Raw genomic sequence first — 18047 nt, forward strand, 5'->3', positions numbered from 1 at the left:
CCCTGCTCGTGGCTTGAACACAAGTTTCCACTAAGCCCAGTCAGTCTATAGTTCAAGCTTCATTAAAACCATGGGTGGGTGGGGTTCGAGGATGAACCCTCCAGACTTAAGGCAGTGTAACCCTACTCCTGTGGTATACTGGAGTCTTGATCCTGTGTGTCCAGCCCTTGCCCCACCTTCATCTCAGCAGGACTAAGAGCAAGACACTTTTGAGTCCCCTTGGCATCCAGCACATGCAATGTGAGGTCTCGAGACCTCAGCTTAGCGGATGTCTTGCATGTATGGTATGTAGGCCTGCACAGGCCATCTAATTAGAGTTCCCACATGCCCATGTGGGACACAGCCCCAGGGACTCTGGAGAGATGGGTGTGGGATAAAGAGCATTTGCTGCTCTTGCAGAGGACCTAGGCTCAATTCTCAGCACCAACATGGCTGCTCACAACCATCTGTAACTCCAGTTCCAGGGGATCGATTTCCTCTTCTGATCTCCACGGGCCCCTGCACCCACGTGGTGCACAGACAAATGCTCAGGCACACACCTATGCACGTATAGTTAAAGAAAGAAATACATATTTTAAAATGACAGAGCCCCAGGAAAAAGAGGGGTTTTCTCACCTGATACATATTTAGACATCGGCTATGCATCAAGCAAACAGAAGAGACCTAAATAAGCAAGACTGAAAACCTTCCCTGTGGATCTCACAGGCTGGGGATGAAAGCTCACAGAATTTATACAGAATCCCTGGTGACATGAAGGGAGGTGGCAATGCCCAGACCTGGCTGCAAATGTAGTCTGGGTCTCATTTCACCTTGAATGAAATTGGGATTTGGGAACTGGAGAGGTGGCTCAGTATTTAAGAGTGCTGGCTGCTCTTGCAGAGGACCAGTGTTCGGTTCCCAGCACCCATGGTCATCATCTCATGTAACTCCAGCTCCAGGGGATCTAATACCCTCTTCTGACCCCCTGCACACATGTACACAGTCCCTCCTCCTGCAGACATATACACACACATAGGTAAAACATTAAGCTTTTTTTAAATTTAAAATTTGGGATCTTATTTAAATACATGTGAAACAATACTGGAGGTAGACAACCTAACCAGGTAAAGAAATGGGGGCCCAGGGTTGGGGATTTAGCTCAGTGGTAGAGCACTTGCCTAGCATGCGCAAGGCCCTGGGTTCAGTCCCCAGCTCTGGAAAAAAAAGTTATCAAAGAAATGGGGGCCCAGAGAGGGTAAATGATTTCTTGGGCACACAGCCAGCAAGTGGCAGGGGCAGGATCCACCTGGTGGGCTCAGCCTCTTACTGCAGGTCCTGAGTTCATGAGCATTTATAGAGTGCCAACTGTATGCACATCAGGGATAAAGATAAAGCAGTGGTAGCCATCTTGAGTGAGAGACCCCACACCTGCTCTGCTGCCTGGGTTCCCCCACGGCCAGGCAGGGTACCCTTACACTTGGTTACACCCCTGCGACATCCCTCAAACGTGTCTCTTATCCAACCTGTCACAAAGGCTAGACCCACTTTACAGATGAAAGAACAAGGCTCAGGAAGCAAAGAGTGACTCTTTTCTCCAAATCTTCGTCCTCATCCTCCCACTATAGGCATCTGTCATGCTGCCTCTGAAATTGCATCCTCTCACGCTGGGGCCTGAGTCTGGGAGGCTGCTGCTGGAGGACCTCACTTCAACCCTATCCCTTAGCAAGAAGACATGTTTGCCTGTCTACCAAACTGCCTCATATCCCCTGAATCCTTGCTTCCCCTGTGCCCAAGATCCCTCCCATGGAAGGCAGAACCATTCCCCACCTCCTGTCCCCCTCATTTCTTTTCAGTTTCAGCTCTGTGGGTCCCCTTCACAGAGAAGCCCACACACCAGATTGCTCCTCTTTCCTCCCCAGCCTCTGTCACAACAGTGACCTCCATCTTGATCTGGAAATTGCTTAATGCCAAGTCTCCATAGGAGGGCAGGCTTGGATGCTCTGGCCTGACACCCAGGGGCCAGCACAATGCCTGACATACAGTGGATGCCCAGCATGGACTACTGATGGTCAGTCTAGAACCTTCTGAGCTTCCTAAGAGGGTGTGATCACTTTGCCCTCCATGACCATGGGGGTTTGGCTATCCATTCTACTCACATAGCATCAAAGAGCTAAGTCAGAAGTGCATCTTTGAACAAAGTGTGGTGGCGCACGCTGTAATACTAGCACTCAAGAGGCTAAGGCAGGAGGATCTTGAGTTTTAGGCCAGCCTGGAGTTCTAGGCCAGCATGAGCTACATGAAGAAAAGGTGAGGAAAAAAAGAAAGAAAGAAAGAAAGAAAGAAAGAAAGAAAGAAAGAAAGAAAGAGAGAGGAAGGATAGATGACAGATAGGTGATAGATAGATAGATAGATAGATAGATAGATAGATAGATAGATAGATAGATAGACAGATAAAGGAAAGAGGGACTTGAAGGGGTAGGGAAAATGGGAAGGAGGAGAAGGAAAAGGGGGAGGGCAAACAGGAGGAAAAGGAAGGCTACCTTTGTCCCTAATGTGGGGGTGGCCGTCCTCAGAGCTTTGTCCTTTATAGCATCAAGAGTCCCAGTTCAGTGAGTATGAGCCAGTTCCTTTGCTCTGATGCTCACACATGGCCCTAGGATGCAGTCTCCCCAATCTTGGGGCTTCACCAAAGAAACAGGAGCCAAAGCTTGCAGAGCAGGTCTCAAGAGAACTTGCAGGGTGCCCCAGCCTGGGCCTGACTCCCGCTGTCAGATAAAGTCACTAACTAGGGAATCTTGTGGAGAACCAGGCATCCACCTGAAGTGACCTGGAGAATTCCTCCTTCTTGAAGCGCAGGATGGGTGGTTCCTGGGTAGTCAGAGTCCAGTGAGATTAGAGGTGTCTCTTCCTCGTACATAGAATTGATCAAGGTTCTAAATCAACATCTTGCTCTCTTCCTGCCTCAGCCAGACACCTGTCCCTGTATGCCACCTCTGGCCATTTATTCAGGGTTTAAGTGGCCTGTCTGTCTAGATGACTGGACCACTGCCAGCCCACCCCAACCTTTCCACAAACCTCTTTCCTTTTAACCCCCACAGAGTGTCACTGTTAACTGTTTTTTTTCTCTGAGGATGTCACCAGTACTGGATCATGATTCTACAGCCACCATCTGGGTCTCACATCCAGATGGGGACCGGTCTGCTCTGGAAGCTGGGAGCTTCATGAAGGGCTCTTGTCTAGATACCACTTGACAGTACTTAAAGATGTGTCTAGCTTGGCTAACACACCCCAAAACCAAGCTCTCTGACAGCAGCTTCATCTCCACCTTGGGGGCCAGATCTAAGCTGCCATGGCCATAGGTAACCTTGTAGAAAGTTACTCACTATGGCATATGTATCCTTGTAGAAGGATACCCACCATGGTCATATGTAACCTTGTAGAAGGATACCCACCATGGTCATATGTAACCTTGTAGAAGGATACCCACTGTGGCATATGTATCCTTGTAGAAGGATACCCACTGTGGCATATGTATCCTTGTAGAAGGATACCCACTGTGGCATATGTATCCTTGTAGAAGGATACCCACTATGGCCATATGTATCCTTGTAGAAGGATACCCACTGTGGCCTTATGTATCCTTGTAGAAGGATACCCACTGTGGCATATGTATCCTTGTAGAAGGATACCCACCATGGCTATATGTAACCTTGTAGAAGGATACATCTTATCTATCTGTAAAACATAGTCAGTGCATGTTGCTTGCTACGGTTGAAAACATTTAGCAAAGTGACTGTCTTGAGGCAGATAATCATACCATGGGACAGGCCAGTGGGGCAGAGGAGTCTACAGGAATGTCTTGTGGGAAGTGAGGAATTGACATGCTACATAAAGGTTGATGATCAGAACAGAGACAGCCGGACTACATTTGAGGGATGCTGGTCTAGGAGAGAGCCCTGAGGATGCTTGGGATGTCAGGGAGGTCCCTCTGAGCTTTAGGTGGGAGCCAGCCTTTGCACCAACAGATTGTTGGAGCTCTCAGGAGCCAAGTGGGAAATGGATGGGTGGTAGTTTTATAGGCAGTGTCGTTAGTTGTGAATCCAAAGCATCATCAAATCCTCCTGAAAGGACAGGAGCAAGGTCTGATGCAGCACAATTTCTAGATCTGATTTCCAGGGGTTATCAGTAACCTGGACAACCTGCCATAGTAACCAGACAACAGGAAGCCAGGCTCCCTTCAGCACCAGGCATGTGGCCAAGTGCCTAACTAAAGAGAAGACCGTGTGAACTTTACTCTGGGATCACAGGGAAGCAGGGGGGTGGTGCAGGACTCGGGAGGCAGGTCTTTTGACCCAGGGAATGCCTGACACAGAAGGAGAAAGGGATAGACCGAGGAACCAAAATCTATCTGGTGTGGGCTGAGAAAGGGCTGGGACACAGTAGGAAGACACAGAAAGTATTTGGAAACACTGTCACAGGGCCCATGCTGGGAGAGGTCAGCTAGGTCAGGGAGAAGCTAGCCAGCAATGCCTGAGGGGTCAGAGGTGAATTTCGGGAAGACAAGGATCCATCCTGCCATTGTCATTGACAGGCAAGCTGTGCTTTTAGCTCTCCAAATCAAGGCATCAGTGTGTGAACAACTACCTCTGGAGGTGAGGAAGGAGAGTGTGCAGGGCCTTAGGTCTTGTTCCTCAAGCATCAGTTCTGCAAACCTGGGAAACACATTTGGAATGCCCAGCCACCCACCAGCAGGAGAAGGACCCGTCTTTGGTTCAAGCTTGCTAGATACCTCCTCTCACACTGCTTCCCTGCACTGTACCCTGGCCACAGACACCTGATCCAGTCAGTGCTTTCCTGGAACCAGGATGTGAAACTGGATTGTCCTTTGTGGTCAGTACGTCAGGCTGGGCTGGGCTGGTCAGTGCTGACTATGGCAGGGCCCTGGGCCAGGCTGGGTCAGCAGAGGAGGCCCGGCTGCAGCAAAACACAGAGCTTGGGTACAGACAAAATTAAGGGGGACAGAAGCCCAGTCTTCTAGATGGGAAAAGTGATTGGCCCCCATGAATGTCTCCCCAATGCCTCTGTCTGCCTCCCCTACACTCTTTGTGGTCACCAGACAGATCTACCCACCTTGAGCACCAATGAGCTCAGTGGCAGCCTGAAACCCAAAACCTCACATAGCTCCCACTTTGCCTGAGGCACAAGAGACAACAAACAAGTTCCAGGTCCCCAGACTTGGGGTCACACGTCCTTGCTTACCACACACCCCATGAAGCACCTTGCCTTAATGGGTCCTTACCAATTACTCAGACTTTGGTGCCTTTGGCTTACTTTTGAGGCTGGGTCTCTGTGTAGCTCAGGCTGGTGTGAAACTTGCAGTCCTCCTGCCTCAGCCTCCCCAGTACTAGGATTGACAAGCATGCAGTACCACATCTGGCACTAAAACATCAATTCAGGGTTTGCTGAAGATGGCCACATATTGCCCAAATGAGCAAGAGATGGTGAGGTTTATTTGGTGTATTACCGATAGAGTAGGCTACCTCGGTTGCCCATCTCACGACATCAGACCTCCTCTCAATCTCCAAAGAGTGGCAGACCTTCCTCAATCGAGGATGAGTATCTATGGCTGCTCTTCCCTCTCTGGGCACCAGACGAGAGCTCAAAGATGGCCATCAGATGGCCAGCCAACACTGCCAGGCAAGAGGCCAACACAGGGCTCCACATTGTTTTTCCATGTCAACCTCTCTGCTGCAGAGTGGCTTACCTGGACCAAGCCTTTCACATGCAAAGCAGTAGATCCAGGGCTGTGTTCTTACCCACCATCCCCCTGACCCTCACATGCAAGCCAATACCCTCTCTGCCCTGAAGCATCCCAGGGTTAGGTACTAGCCTGCCAGAGCCTGCCCTAGAATTCGCCTCCAGAATTACTCAAACTGGCCATTCTAAGCTGTCAACGCTGTTTGCCCGATTGCTTTGCCTCTCTCCTGGAAATTCCAGTGAAAGCTGGGGCTTCTGCCTTCCCCTCAGCCTGAGTCAGCCTGGCCAAAGCCACTAAGACTAGAATCCAGGATAGGCAAATGCTCCACCACTGAGCCACGCCCCCAGCCCCTGATTGGGGGATTCTAGACAGGTGCTCTACCACTGAGCCACGCCCCCAGCCCCTGATTGGGGGATTCTAGACAGGTGCCCTACCACTGAGCCACACCCCCAGCCCGTCACTGGGGGTTTCTAGGCAGGGGCTCCACTACTGAACTATATTCCCAGCTCCTTTAAAAACTGTTTCAGAATGAGTCTCACAAAGTTAGCCAGACTTTCCTTGAACTCGTTCTGTAGCCTAGGCAGACTATAACATCAACCTTTCTGCCTTGGTCTTTTGAGTGGCTGGAATTACAAGCCCGTGCCACCAAACCAGTCTTAAAAGTCTGATTTCTTTTTTTCTTAATGGTACTATCCTCTGTGGCACCATTAATATTACCTCTAGGCACTATTTTAATGCATGAGCATCCAGTGTCCCCAAGGAACCCCTTAGCCCACAAGAGGCACGATCTATCAGCTGTACGGGGCGTTTGCTAGTTTGCACTGGTACCAAGCCACAGAACGCCAGATCCCTTCTGATCATCTTGGGTCGTTGCTTCAATGGACCCTAACGGCTAGGTTTGAGGCAGTCTGGCATTTCACCTATTTTACCAAAGTAATTAATGTCACTAAATTCAAATTTGCTCAAGAGTAACAGCTCCTTTGTGACGCTGTAAAAATACACAGGTAAAGGTTTTCCCAACTTTTGCCATGAGGTACAGACATCCTCCGAAGTTGCTAAACCCAGGGCAGGCAGGAAAAAGGGGGCTTTACTCACCTAAGGCAGGAACTGCACTGCTGAGTCTCCCAGTGAGAAAGAGGTTCACTGTGGAAGACATAAAGAAAGGTCAGTAGCTCTTGGAATTCAGGGCCCATGTCTGGGCTAGGAGCAAACCCAGGACAACACAGCTGAAATTAAGGCCGCCCCTCTTTATCTCCCTCGGCATGACCCAGGCTACTGCCAGAGACTCTCCCACCGCTGTCCCTTCTGGGATGGGCAAAGGTGAGGAGTTCAAAGGATCTCAGGACAGGGACAGCAGTATGTTAACTTGACTGTGTCATCCTGTGTCGTGATGACAACCGTAGCACAGAATTCAGTGGTTTCCTCTCAGGCTTGAGGCTGCCCATCACATAAGCTCAGTCCCAAGAGAGCTACATTTCAAGCAGCCTTCTACCACCTCGAGGGACTTCCTCCTCTGATGGGCATTTCGGGTGATAATACCATCCTCTTCCCTGCATGCCGCTGTCCTTGATGCCGTCACGGTACGTGCCCACCTCAACAGGAATGTCTGTTGCTTCAGCTGGCTCCAGGCCGAGACAGAGTCTAGGCCAAGTGAGAAGCAAATCTAACTTCCTGGGGACCAGGGTGCCCCCTCCCTGACTGAGGCATTCACCTCAGGGCCAGTGATTGTACATTTGATGAAGAAACAAGGGCACTCACCCCATCTGCAACCCCAGGGCATTCTGGCTCCGTTAGACCCAGACACGGACATCTCCTGATGGAGGAAGCCCTCACTTCTGCCCTGCCCACTTGGGAAACAAGTCAGGACCCAGACATCATGACCACCCGCAGCATGTGAAGCAGGAACTGTGAGCATCTACGCCACTGCTTAGATTAGCTCACGTAGCCTGCGCAGTACTCCTGTCTCGGACACTCACCCCTCTCTATTCCTGGGGACCAGATGAGAGTTACAGTTTAAAAAGAAAGAGCTGCCCCCACACCCCTCACAACTTGTCATTTTGGTGGTTTTAAGGAGCCTGTCACGGTCCTGGGCCCTCAACGGTGATATCATAGGGTGTCCCCTAATGACCCAGCTCTTCTAAGGGCCTCCCTCCTTCATCAAGGTAAATAAAGAGCCATGTGGGTTGGGGATTTAACTCCTTCCTTCCCCTCTCCTGCAATGGGCTGGGGAAAGTGGACAGAAAAATTTCCTAGTCAGGGAAGGAGCCTTCTGACCCAGGTTCCAGTCCTGGCAGGTTCTCGGCCCTCCCTGGAACAGACTCCCACCCCCATCAGGGCTGAACCGGCCTATGACCATCTGGGTCTGGGAAGACACAATGGGAAAATGAGTTCTCACTTCTGCCCCCCCATCCCCGTTCCCCTCCCCAAGTCCCCATGCTGAGTCCCCATCTTTGGCTAGCTCCCAGGCCTGCCCAAGACTCCAGGCAGGAAACGGCTCCTTCTTCAGGGAGCAGTAGTCCAGGCCTTTGTCCACAGCTCGGACTGTAAGACGACAGGAAGACCCCAGCCTTCCCGGGAACCTAAGGCTAGCGTTCTCATCCTGGGGCTCTACTGTTGTGGGAGTCTCCCTCCTTGGTAGTCCAAGGATGCTTGGGCGAGGAAGCCATCGCAGTGCGAGCTCCAAGCCCTCCTACCCCGCCCGGCCCCTCGCGGCCCACTCACCCAGGCAGACGACTGCGAGCGGCGCCCTGGCGCCCGGCGCCCCCTCCGGCCCCGCGGCCGCGCGCTTCTCCATGCCGTGGCCGGCCGCGCGCGGACGCCTGCTGCCCTGCGGCCGGGACTCCGCCTGGGGCTAGGGCTGGCGCGGCGGCTGCGGCCGGGGTGCGGGCGGCGGCTGCGGCGGCGTCTTTGTGCAGCGGCGGTGCAGGCCCGCAACGCGCTGGGCCACATCGGCCGCGGCGTCACGGGCCCCGCGGGGGCTCAGCAGCGGTCGCCAGGGAAGACCTGAGCCCGCCGCTGTCCCCGAGCCCCGGCCGGCGCACCCAGCCCTGCCTGCACACCGAGACCTCCGGCGCGCCCATGCCCCGGTGCGCCTGCCCGTCGGTCCCCGGGCCGCCCGCGCCGCGCCGCGCCGCACGATGTCAACGAGGGTGCGTCGATCGGTCCGTCCGTCCTCCCGGCCGGCCCCTCGCCTAAGCCCGGAGCCGGGAGGCCGCGCCGCGCCAGCCACGTGACGCGCCCGCCGAGCCGCAGTGGCGCTGACAGGGCGGGCGGAGGCGGCTGGGGCGGACCGAGGGGCGCACGCCCCGCCTCGGGGTGCTGGACAGCTCCACGCACGCGGCTCCGGCCGGGTCCCGCTAGCTCTGAACCTTGGCCCTGCGATTCCGGCTGGCACTGAGCCTATGGTGCCAGGCAGCGCTAGCCTTGGCCCTTTGTTCCCAAGATCTGGTCTCTTTCCTGAAACCAGGCGACTGTGCTGGGAAAAGAGGGAGACTGAGGTGGAGTGGCGTGGAAAGGGCTGCTGGAGACCAAGACAATGAGTGAAGGCCTTGGGCTGAGGCCTGACTTCTTCCAACGTTCCTGGGTGATTTGTTTTGAGAACTCCCTCCTCCTGCCGGCCCTCTGTCCTCTTCATTTACCTCATCCTGTCTCTAAAGTGGCTCACTTGTAAAAAAGTGAGGCCAGTGTGGGGACATTGAGAAGACTCTGGATACCCGGCTGTGCCCCTGACTGGGCTCAGTAAACCCCTCATCTTCAGGAGAACCGCGATGATATATGTTTTCCAAGCATGCGGTTGTCATCTGTAGACGACCTGTCAACCAAGGGGTTGAATGCAGGAGAAGCAAAAACCAGAATGAACTTGGGAGAATAATTGAGGAATTGGGGTCAATTGAGGTCAGCTGTTCTTTAAAACTGATACCAAACCAGGGGTCCCCAGAGATCCCTTAGTACGGAGGGTCTACAAGCTCGGGTGAGCCCCACCTTCCTGAGCTTGTATGTGTGCCCTCACAGGCACTGTCACCCATTAAGATTATGAAGGTTGGGGCTGGGGATTTAGCTCAGTGGTAGAGCGCTTACCTAGGAAGCACAAGGCCCTGGGTTCGGTCCCCAGCTCCAAAAAAAAGAACCAAAAAAAAAAAAAAAAGATTATGAAGGTTGAGGGGAACGATGGTCCATTAGTGAAAGCTGTGGACACAGTAATTCATAAATTCATTTTCACTATACAGGAACCAAACCAAGAATGTTTCTTTGAGGAGTTTTTCTGTGCTTTCTTGTTCTCCTTCTAAGCCTTCTCTGATTACGCCAGAGCAGACTTTCCCAGGGAATATTAAAGGGTTTAAAAATCGGGTAATGAGGGGGCAGTGGTTGGACAGATGGCTCAGAGGTTAAGAGCTCTTGCTGATCTTCCAGAGGACCTGAGTTCGGTTCCAGCACCCATGTTGGTTTACACCTCCAATTCCAGGGCGTCTGATAACCCTTCCTGGCCTCCGTGGGCACCAGACACATGTATGGCTCACATAGACACATGCAGGCAAAGCACATGGTGGCACGCGCTAGTATCACACATGACATTGCGATTGCATGTAGCCCATGATCCAGGAAGAAAGAAAGAAAACAGGATGGAATGGGTTCTCAACACACACACACACACACACACACACAGGCTATTACATCTACATCTACATACACATACATACATAAGCATATATGTATATATGCATACATGTATACACATGTCTACACACACATATATACAAATAAACATATACCATGTAAGCCAGGAATTCCATTCTACGTTTAAAGAAGGGGCTCCTATACACCATTCACCATTCTGGATGAAGCACTGAGGCCATCCCAGCATCCTTTGGCAGATGGATGAGCAGCTGTGATGTGACACACAGGACTGTGTGATGGGATGTACTCCATCTAGAAAGATGGATATTCTGATGTATGGTGCCACGTGGATAAATCCCGAGAGTGGTATCCATGTAGAACAAGCCAATCACAAACGACACATGCTATATGGTTCCATTCAAATGAGGTTCCTAGAATAGGCAGCATCGTCCGGACTAACCTGCCCCTAGCAGGGGTGGCTGCTATGCGCCAGTAGGAGTCAGAGAAGAGAGCGGCTATGTCCATACTCAGCATTCTGACCTGTGGGCATCTGAATGATTCATAGCCTAAGACTCCCTGTAGGAAACAAGCCTGAGATGACACCAGTCTGGCACCAGGCAGGCTCAGGCAGGCTCCCAAGACTGGGAGCGAGCTGGAGACTAGAAGAACAACAACACTTAGAACCACAAGCCCCAGGCAGGAGTGAGCCCAAGACAGACCCTCACAAGGGACTACTTGGACAGGCCAGGCGAGGAGCCTGAGATGACTACCAGTCAGGCACAATCTGTTACCACCAAAACCATGCAGACACCCCTGATCTGGGCTGTTGCATGGGACATGTTGATGTCTGAGGGCTGTGCATAACTACTCCCCACTCCTCACCTGGGCATTATGGGAGAGCTGTCCCTTGTAGCATGAGAGAGGAGACCTGACCTGACCCCTAGCCACCTGTGGCAGGTGGGAAACCTGGCCCTGAGATCATGAGAGCAGGAGGGCTGTCTCTGCCCCTCACCAACTGCAGCACTGGGGAGAGCAGGCCCTGCACCTTACCTGGGCAGCACAGTAGAGCTGGCCCTGGATGTGGCGGTTTCAGGTAAGCAGGTCCAAGGGAGTGGGTGAGCATGCTTCTTGTCTGCTGTGCGGTAGTGTGGACAGGGGACAGATGCCCTCCTCCCTCACCTCTTGCCACCTATGGCAGGCAGAGGATCTGGCCCCCTGGGGTTCTGAGAATGGGAGACTGGCCCTGTTCCTCACCAGCTGCAACACTTGGGAGAACAAACCATGTACCTTGCCAGGGCAGCAGTGTAGAGCTGGCCCTGGTTGCTGGAGTTGATGGTCGCCAGCTCTGAGGGTGTGGGATCAGGAGAGCCGGCAGGCTGCCCAGCTCCCATAGCTCTCAGGCCCAGATCCAGGGCTTTGAATTGGCCCATCCCAACATCTACCCCATAGATGAACTGCTGGACCGCATGAAGGGGCTGGTTCTACAGATCCAAACCTACAGGATCTCCATGACACAGGGCAACAGGAGGATAGCTAAGAGAAGTTCCTGTGAGGTTCCAGTATCGGCAGTGTAGCAAAGCCAGAGGCCTTGAACCAGACCAACGGACCTTTGCAAAGAGCATGTGCAAGCAAAGAAGTATAAACGAAAGAGTCACACTGCTGAGAGGAAGGTTGCAGGGATGGGAGGCCGGTATGAGGGGAGGGAGAGACAAGTGGGATTTGGGCGCACGATGTGAAATTCATAAAGAACCAATACAACATCTAAAAAAAAGTTCAAAATGTCATGTTATATGTCTCTTACCACTATTACAACATGAAAATATAAAACACTAAAAGCAAACTAGCAGCGTATATGGTTCTAACTATATTTCCATGTGAGCTGAGTAGGGTAGCCTCCTGGGTGGCTGCTGGTTACTTAGGGCAGTTTCCCAGTGTGTCTGTCATCTGGAACCTTAGTCATCCAGGGTGGGAAAGGGCAAGGCTCAGAGCAGAGTTGTGGTCACCATGTCAAGTGATCAGGTCATAGACCACCTGTTAGCTATGTTCATCTGCAGAAGCAATTATGGCCAGGTGTGTCTAGCCATGTTTTTAAAGCCATGTTCTCTATTTACATTTTTATTCCATTTATTTATTTTATGTGCATGTGTCATGGGCACCCACTGGGGTCAGAGGACAACTGTGTGGGTCCCAGGGATCAAACCAAGATTATCACACTCATTGGCAAGCACCTAAGGAGCCATCTTTTTGAACCCCATTGCTATAGACCAGCGGCAATAAAAATCATCTTTCCTTCAATACTTTGCAGTAATTTTAAAATATAGGCTTGGATAATAAGAGCACCATTCAAACATACACATATACACATGCACATGCAAGTGTGCATTTGCATGCACGCATGCACACATGCACACACACATGTACTACATGCACATGCCTGCATGCACACATGGAGGCCCTCACTGTCATAGAATGTAAACACCAGGCCATCTTGATTTGTGTAACCTTCTGAGTGGCAGCTCCACGGTTCAATCAAGGCCACTCCCCCTGGCCTTGATGAAATGTTCCAGAGTGTGTTGACATAGTGCTGATCTGGGAAGAGTCAATCTAATCCAGTGCGCCTCACTAAGCAATTAGTGGAGAAGAATCCCCAAGGTGAGTTAACCCTGTCGCTTCCATGGGAACAAAGATTGTGTGGGGAGGCAGCCTGGGGCCAGAGACATGGAGACCTAAGGCTGGCAAGATGGATGAGGAGACCTGTGGGAATAGAGTCCTCTGCCACCTGACTAGGACGCTTTGAGGTGACTTAATGGTAGAGCACTCACCTGGAGCCCACCAATGATGAGCTAGTTGACAAAGGAGTGCTTGCCTCAGAATCCACCAGTGAGGGGCTGTGAGCGGTGGTAAAGTGTTGCCTAGCATGGGTTCAACTCTCAGTACTGGGGAAGGAAGGGAGGGAAGAAGCATGTGTATACATGTATGAATCTTTCATCTTGGGCTGCCCTCTCTCGCTGTCTTCTTGCTCACCCCCAGGGCAGCTCACCCTGAGGAAAGCCCCACTGTGAACTGTCCTGTGGTCCATCCCACGTGTGAGTTTGGGAGTAGCTCCTCCCCCTGCGGAGCCATCAGAGGACACTGTAGCATTAGTAGACACCTCATCTCGGCCCCTGAGAGATTCTGAGTCAAGGTCCACAGCTAAACTGCGTCCATATTACACAATAGCGCTAATACTTAGGTGGATTTCCCTTTTTGAGACAAAGTTTCACCATGTAACCCTGGCTAATCTGGAACTCATTACTGTAGACCTTGAACTCACACTAGCCTCTGCTCCCTTAATGTTGAGATTAGAAGTTTATACCACCATGCTGGTGTGTGTGCATGCATGCCTGCCTGACTGCCTGCCTGCCTGCCTGTCTGTCTGTCTGTCTACATAGGTCAGAAGAGGATATTGAACTCCTTAGGGCTGTAGTCACAGTTAGTTGTGAACCACTGTACATGGATGCTAGGTATTGACCTCAGGTCCTCTGCAAGAGCAGTCCACACTTTCAACCATGGAGCCATCTCTCTAGCCCCCATCCGTTGCTGCTATTTTTTTAAGCCACTAAGCATAGTGGTGCTTTGTTTGATGTGCAGTAGAAGGCTACTGTACGTATGCAGAGGCAGGCGCACACTCGACACACACACACACACACACACACACACACACACACACACGTGTCAGGCCGATTCTCTCTGTTTTTAGTGAATACGGGGTCTACCACCCCTGCTCCTGTGCCATCAGTACCTCTCAGGGATGTGGAGCTGTGAGCTGGGGTCGCAAAGGTGAACAGCTGTAGGGAGCAGAGATGTCTGGTCCTTGCCAATGCCAACGTAGTGCCTATTTTGCTGTAAAGGCTTCCATCAACCACCCCTAGCACCCCGCATTCCTCCCCAAATGCGCAAGACTTCCCCCTGGTAGCCAGGGAAGGGAGTGGCTCCACCGTGGGCAGAAATGGCCTCCAGCTTGAGAAGTTGGAAGCTACAGGAGTAGGGGAGTGAGTGAAGCGATCGGGAAGTACACATTTGCTTCTAAGTTAAACTTGCCAGACTGAAAGACTTGGCGGCATCTGGGAGTCAGGTTCCAAATCGATGAGACACTGACTTTTGAATTTTAAACAGGAATGGGGTAGCCGCTGATTCTAAGGCTCGCAGGCTGGCCAGCATGAGCTCACTGGATATAGAAGTGACGTGTGCTTGTTGTTTGTAAAGTAAACAAAAGGACCGCCAAGAGCAACGATTTTAAATTTGCTAATGCTATTTCAGCAATCTTTTCCTTCTCCACTTTGAATGAGTTTTCATTTCTATTTTTTAACTAATTTTTGAGTTCATATACAGAACAATAGGTTATACTGTGGCGTTTCCACATGTGTAGATCATTATTCACTGTTCTTGCTCACTCTGTTATCTTTCTCATCCCCTGCCCCTCCTCTCACTGGTCCCTTCCTCTCCCAAATATTCCTGCATGTATGTATGTATGTATGTATGTATGTATGTATGTATGTATGTATGTATGTATATATGTATGCATGTATGCATGTATGATGTATGAATATAATATATACCATATATATGATAGGTATATACATTAGAGAAAGAATGTGCATTATGAGGAAAGATGAAGTGTATGTTAATTTCTCCCAATTACCTTCTCCTATTTTCCTCTCCCTTTAGACCTTATTTCTCCCACTTAGACCGCTGTCTACTTTCGTGTTTCATTTAAAACATACAGAGGGACTGGAGAGATGGTTCAGAACTTGCTGCTTTCGTGGAGGACCAGTTCCAAAGAATCTAGTGCCCTCTTCTGACCTCCTTGGGTACTGCATGCAGATGGTGCACATAACATGCACGCTGACAAACACTCATACCCACAAAATAAAAATAAATACATCTTAAAAAAAAAAAAAACTTTAATCGGGGCTGGAGAGATGGCCCAGCGGTTAAGAGCACTGACTGCTCTTGCAGACGTCCTGAGTTCAAATCCCAGCAACCACATGGTGGCTCACAACCATCTGTAATGAGACCTGATGCCCTCTTCTGGTCTCTCTCTCTCTCTCTCTCTCTCTCTCTCTCTCTATATATATATATATATCTTTAATCACAGGGCTGGAGAAGTGGTTCAGTAGTTGAGAGCACTTGTTGCTCTTCCAGAGGACCCATGGACTCTTCCCAGCACCCCTGTCAGGTGGCTCACAACTGTCTGTAACTCCAGCTCCTGAGGGTCTGCCTTCACAGGCCCAAGTCCACATGCACATATACATGTAATTTAAAGGAATAAAAAGAATTTTTAAAAAATTCAATCACATTCTAGCAACCCTACCACCATCTATCCCCAGAACTTTCCCCATCTTCTTTAACCTCTGTTAAACAATAAATCCTCATCCTACTTCCCCTTGGCCTCTGGCAAGTGGCATCCTGGTGTGTATGTCTCATCTCACTGGAATTGTATGGTATCTGTCCTTATGGGACTGGCCTGGTCACTTTTGAAAATGCTCATAAATATATTATTTACAAAAATGGACTCGCGGTCAGCATTTGCATGGCTATTTGGCAGCACCCTTCCACATTCTCACACAGAGATCCACGCCCTCGCTTTTAGCTTCTGCCCTGCAGATAGCAGTGCAGTCGTGGGCCTACCAGTCCCTGTAGGACAAAACCCTCACCCTTAGGTGTTAGGCAAATCATCAGGTTGCAACTACAAGATGGAGCTATTCCAACTCCTTCCCTCGGCCCAGAACGTCCTCAGTTTCTCAGTGACTCCGGATTGGCTTATCTTTGCATAATACCAGCACGATTCAAAGATATTTCAAGCTCTAGACCAGTGACCTAAAACAAGCATTCCGATAAAGCAAATTACGTGGTTTTTGGCATGAGGCTGTGTTGCTGTAACTGTGCGAGAACAAGAGATGTTTAAAACCCATTGTGCATGTCTTAATCAAGCATCATTGCCAGAGAGCGTATGAGCTGTTATGTCATCTTCTAAACGTCCTCGGTACAGGCTTGCAAAAGACCACGGCGGTCCACGGAGCATAGCGAAGACCACAGCCGCCTACGAAGCATATATTTCCACGTGCCTCCCTGAGTTGTGTAGTCCTACGGGCAGAAAGCAGACCTGGCTGTCAGGGAACTCTCTGCACAAACCTGGCTAGACTCAAACTCACAGAGATCCACCTGCTTCTGACTCCCAAGTACTGGGGCTAACGGCGCATGTGTGCCACTGTGCTCGGCTCTCTCCCTACATCTGAAGACTTGTTTCCCTCGGAACAAATCACACCACCAACAAACCCCCACGGGAATGGAAGGTGCTGTTCCCCCGAAGGTGTCTCAGAACAGCACGTTTGTCAACAGGACTTTGACTCACTCCCTCAGCCAAGGGGTTCCGGGCTATTTTATTTTTTTCAATTAGTGAATCATTAATATCACAGCAGCCAAAATAATTGTGCCAAAAAGCTTCTTGGTGTCCTTCCAGCTCCTAAATCTGAAATAGCAACCAAGAAAAAGAGAAAGGTAAGGTATCCCTCACTAGAAACACAAATTCACACTCCCACAGGCATCTCATGCCAAGTCCTCAGCTTTGTCCCCGGCACCGAAGGGACAGAGTGTAGACTGAAGACGGCGAGTGTAGACATCCTTCTTCCACACTGGAGTACTGTATTTTTCATGAAAGAAGTTATGTTACACACGCACACAGACACACACACACAGACACACACATACACACACTCACACACAGACACAGACTCTCTCTCTCTCTCTCTCTCTCTCTCTCTCTCTCTCTCTCTCTCTCACACACACACACACACACACACACGCACACACACACAAGTAAACCAGGCCTAGTTCACCCCTTTAATCCTAGCACTCTGGAGGCAGAGGCAGAAGCAGGCAGATCTCTGTGAGTTGGAAACCAACCTAATCTACAGAGTAAGTTTTGGAACAGTCAGGACAGCATTAGAGACCTTGTTTCAAAAAAACGGGGGGAGTAAATAATTGTCCCTATTGTTTATCTATTTCCTCCAAAATTGAAACATTGCATTCCGCAAGCAAGCTCCTTAAACAGAAAGGTAAACAACTCAAATAACTTCAGGAAATCCCTGAAGCTGACTAGATTCGCTGCCCCTCCCTACCCCCAACTTCCTGGAAGAGTTTCAGACTAACTGAACACTTTCCAACCGGTTGATGTGCCTGCAGGCTGTGCAGTAAGCTCCAGGTTCCTAGTTTTTGTGAGCTGGGGTGGGCTTTGATGAACCTGCTGTCAGTGGCCCCTCACCCATATTCCTGTAAGTAGTCCCAACAAAACTCATTGGTTCACCAAGATGGATTTCAGTGGTGTCCATTTGAATCCAAAATTCAGAGAGTCTTTGGAGTCCTGTGTCTGCATCTGCTCTTATGACGTTGTACCACTCCTTCCCTTCGGGCACCTCTAGCAGAAATTCTCACACAGGGAAACACAAAGAGAATTCTACTGGCTCATCAAACAAACCCACAGGGAGGACAGTGTGGTTTTCCCTGGCCACTGTGGCTTCAATGGTTAATATTGATCACCAACTTGACAGTGTTGTGGAGTATCCACCAGAGATGACAACTTGGATTCAAGTTTAAGCCAATAGAAAGTCTTTATTAGTCAGTCGGGGACTACAGTTGGTGTCCTGAATCTCAGTAT

The 18047-nt window shown here is 50.5% G+C and overlaps 1 protein-coding gene and 1 pseudogene across 4 annotated transcripts in view; one reads left to right on the forward strand and one right to left on the reverse strand.

The window, feature by feature from the left end:
* The window catches only part of Lrp3 (LDL receptor related protein 3), a 15396-nt gene extending 6397 nt beyond the window's left edge, over window positions 1–8999 (reverse strand). For 3 of the 4 annotated variants that reach the window (XR_005493688.2, XR_005493687.2, XM_039092968.2), the window contains exons 1-2: window positions 8459–8999; window positions 6833–6880 (exon numbers count right to left, since the gene is read on the reverse strand). Coding sequence is in view for 2 of the 4 variants with exons in the window: in XM_039092968.2 (XP_038948896.1) it covers window positions 6833–6880; window positions 8459–8531 (121 nt within the window). In the remaining 2 variants the exon portion in view is untranslated. The remainder of the gene's footprint in view (window positions 1–6832; window positions 6881–8458) is intronic. The other variant, NM_053541.2, reaches the window with a different exon arrangement.
* Window positions 9000–10810: 1811 nt separating this feature from the next.
* On the forward strand, window positions 10811–10925 carry LOC120100450 (small nucleolar RNA SNORA17; annotated as a pseudogene).
* The last annotated feature ends 7122 nt before the right edge of the window (window positions 10926–18047 follow it).

Source organism: Rattus norvegicus, chromosome 1, assembly GCF_036323735.1.
Source record: "Rattus norvegicus strain BN/NHsdMcwi chromosome 1, GRCr8, whole genome shotgun sequence".
NCBI classification, from domain to species: Eukaryota; Metazoa; Chordata; class Mammalia; order Rodentia; family Muridae; genus Rattus; species Rattus norvegicus.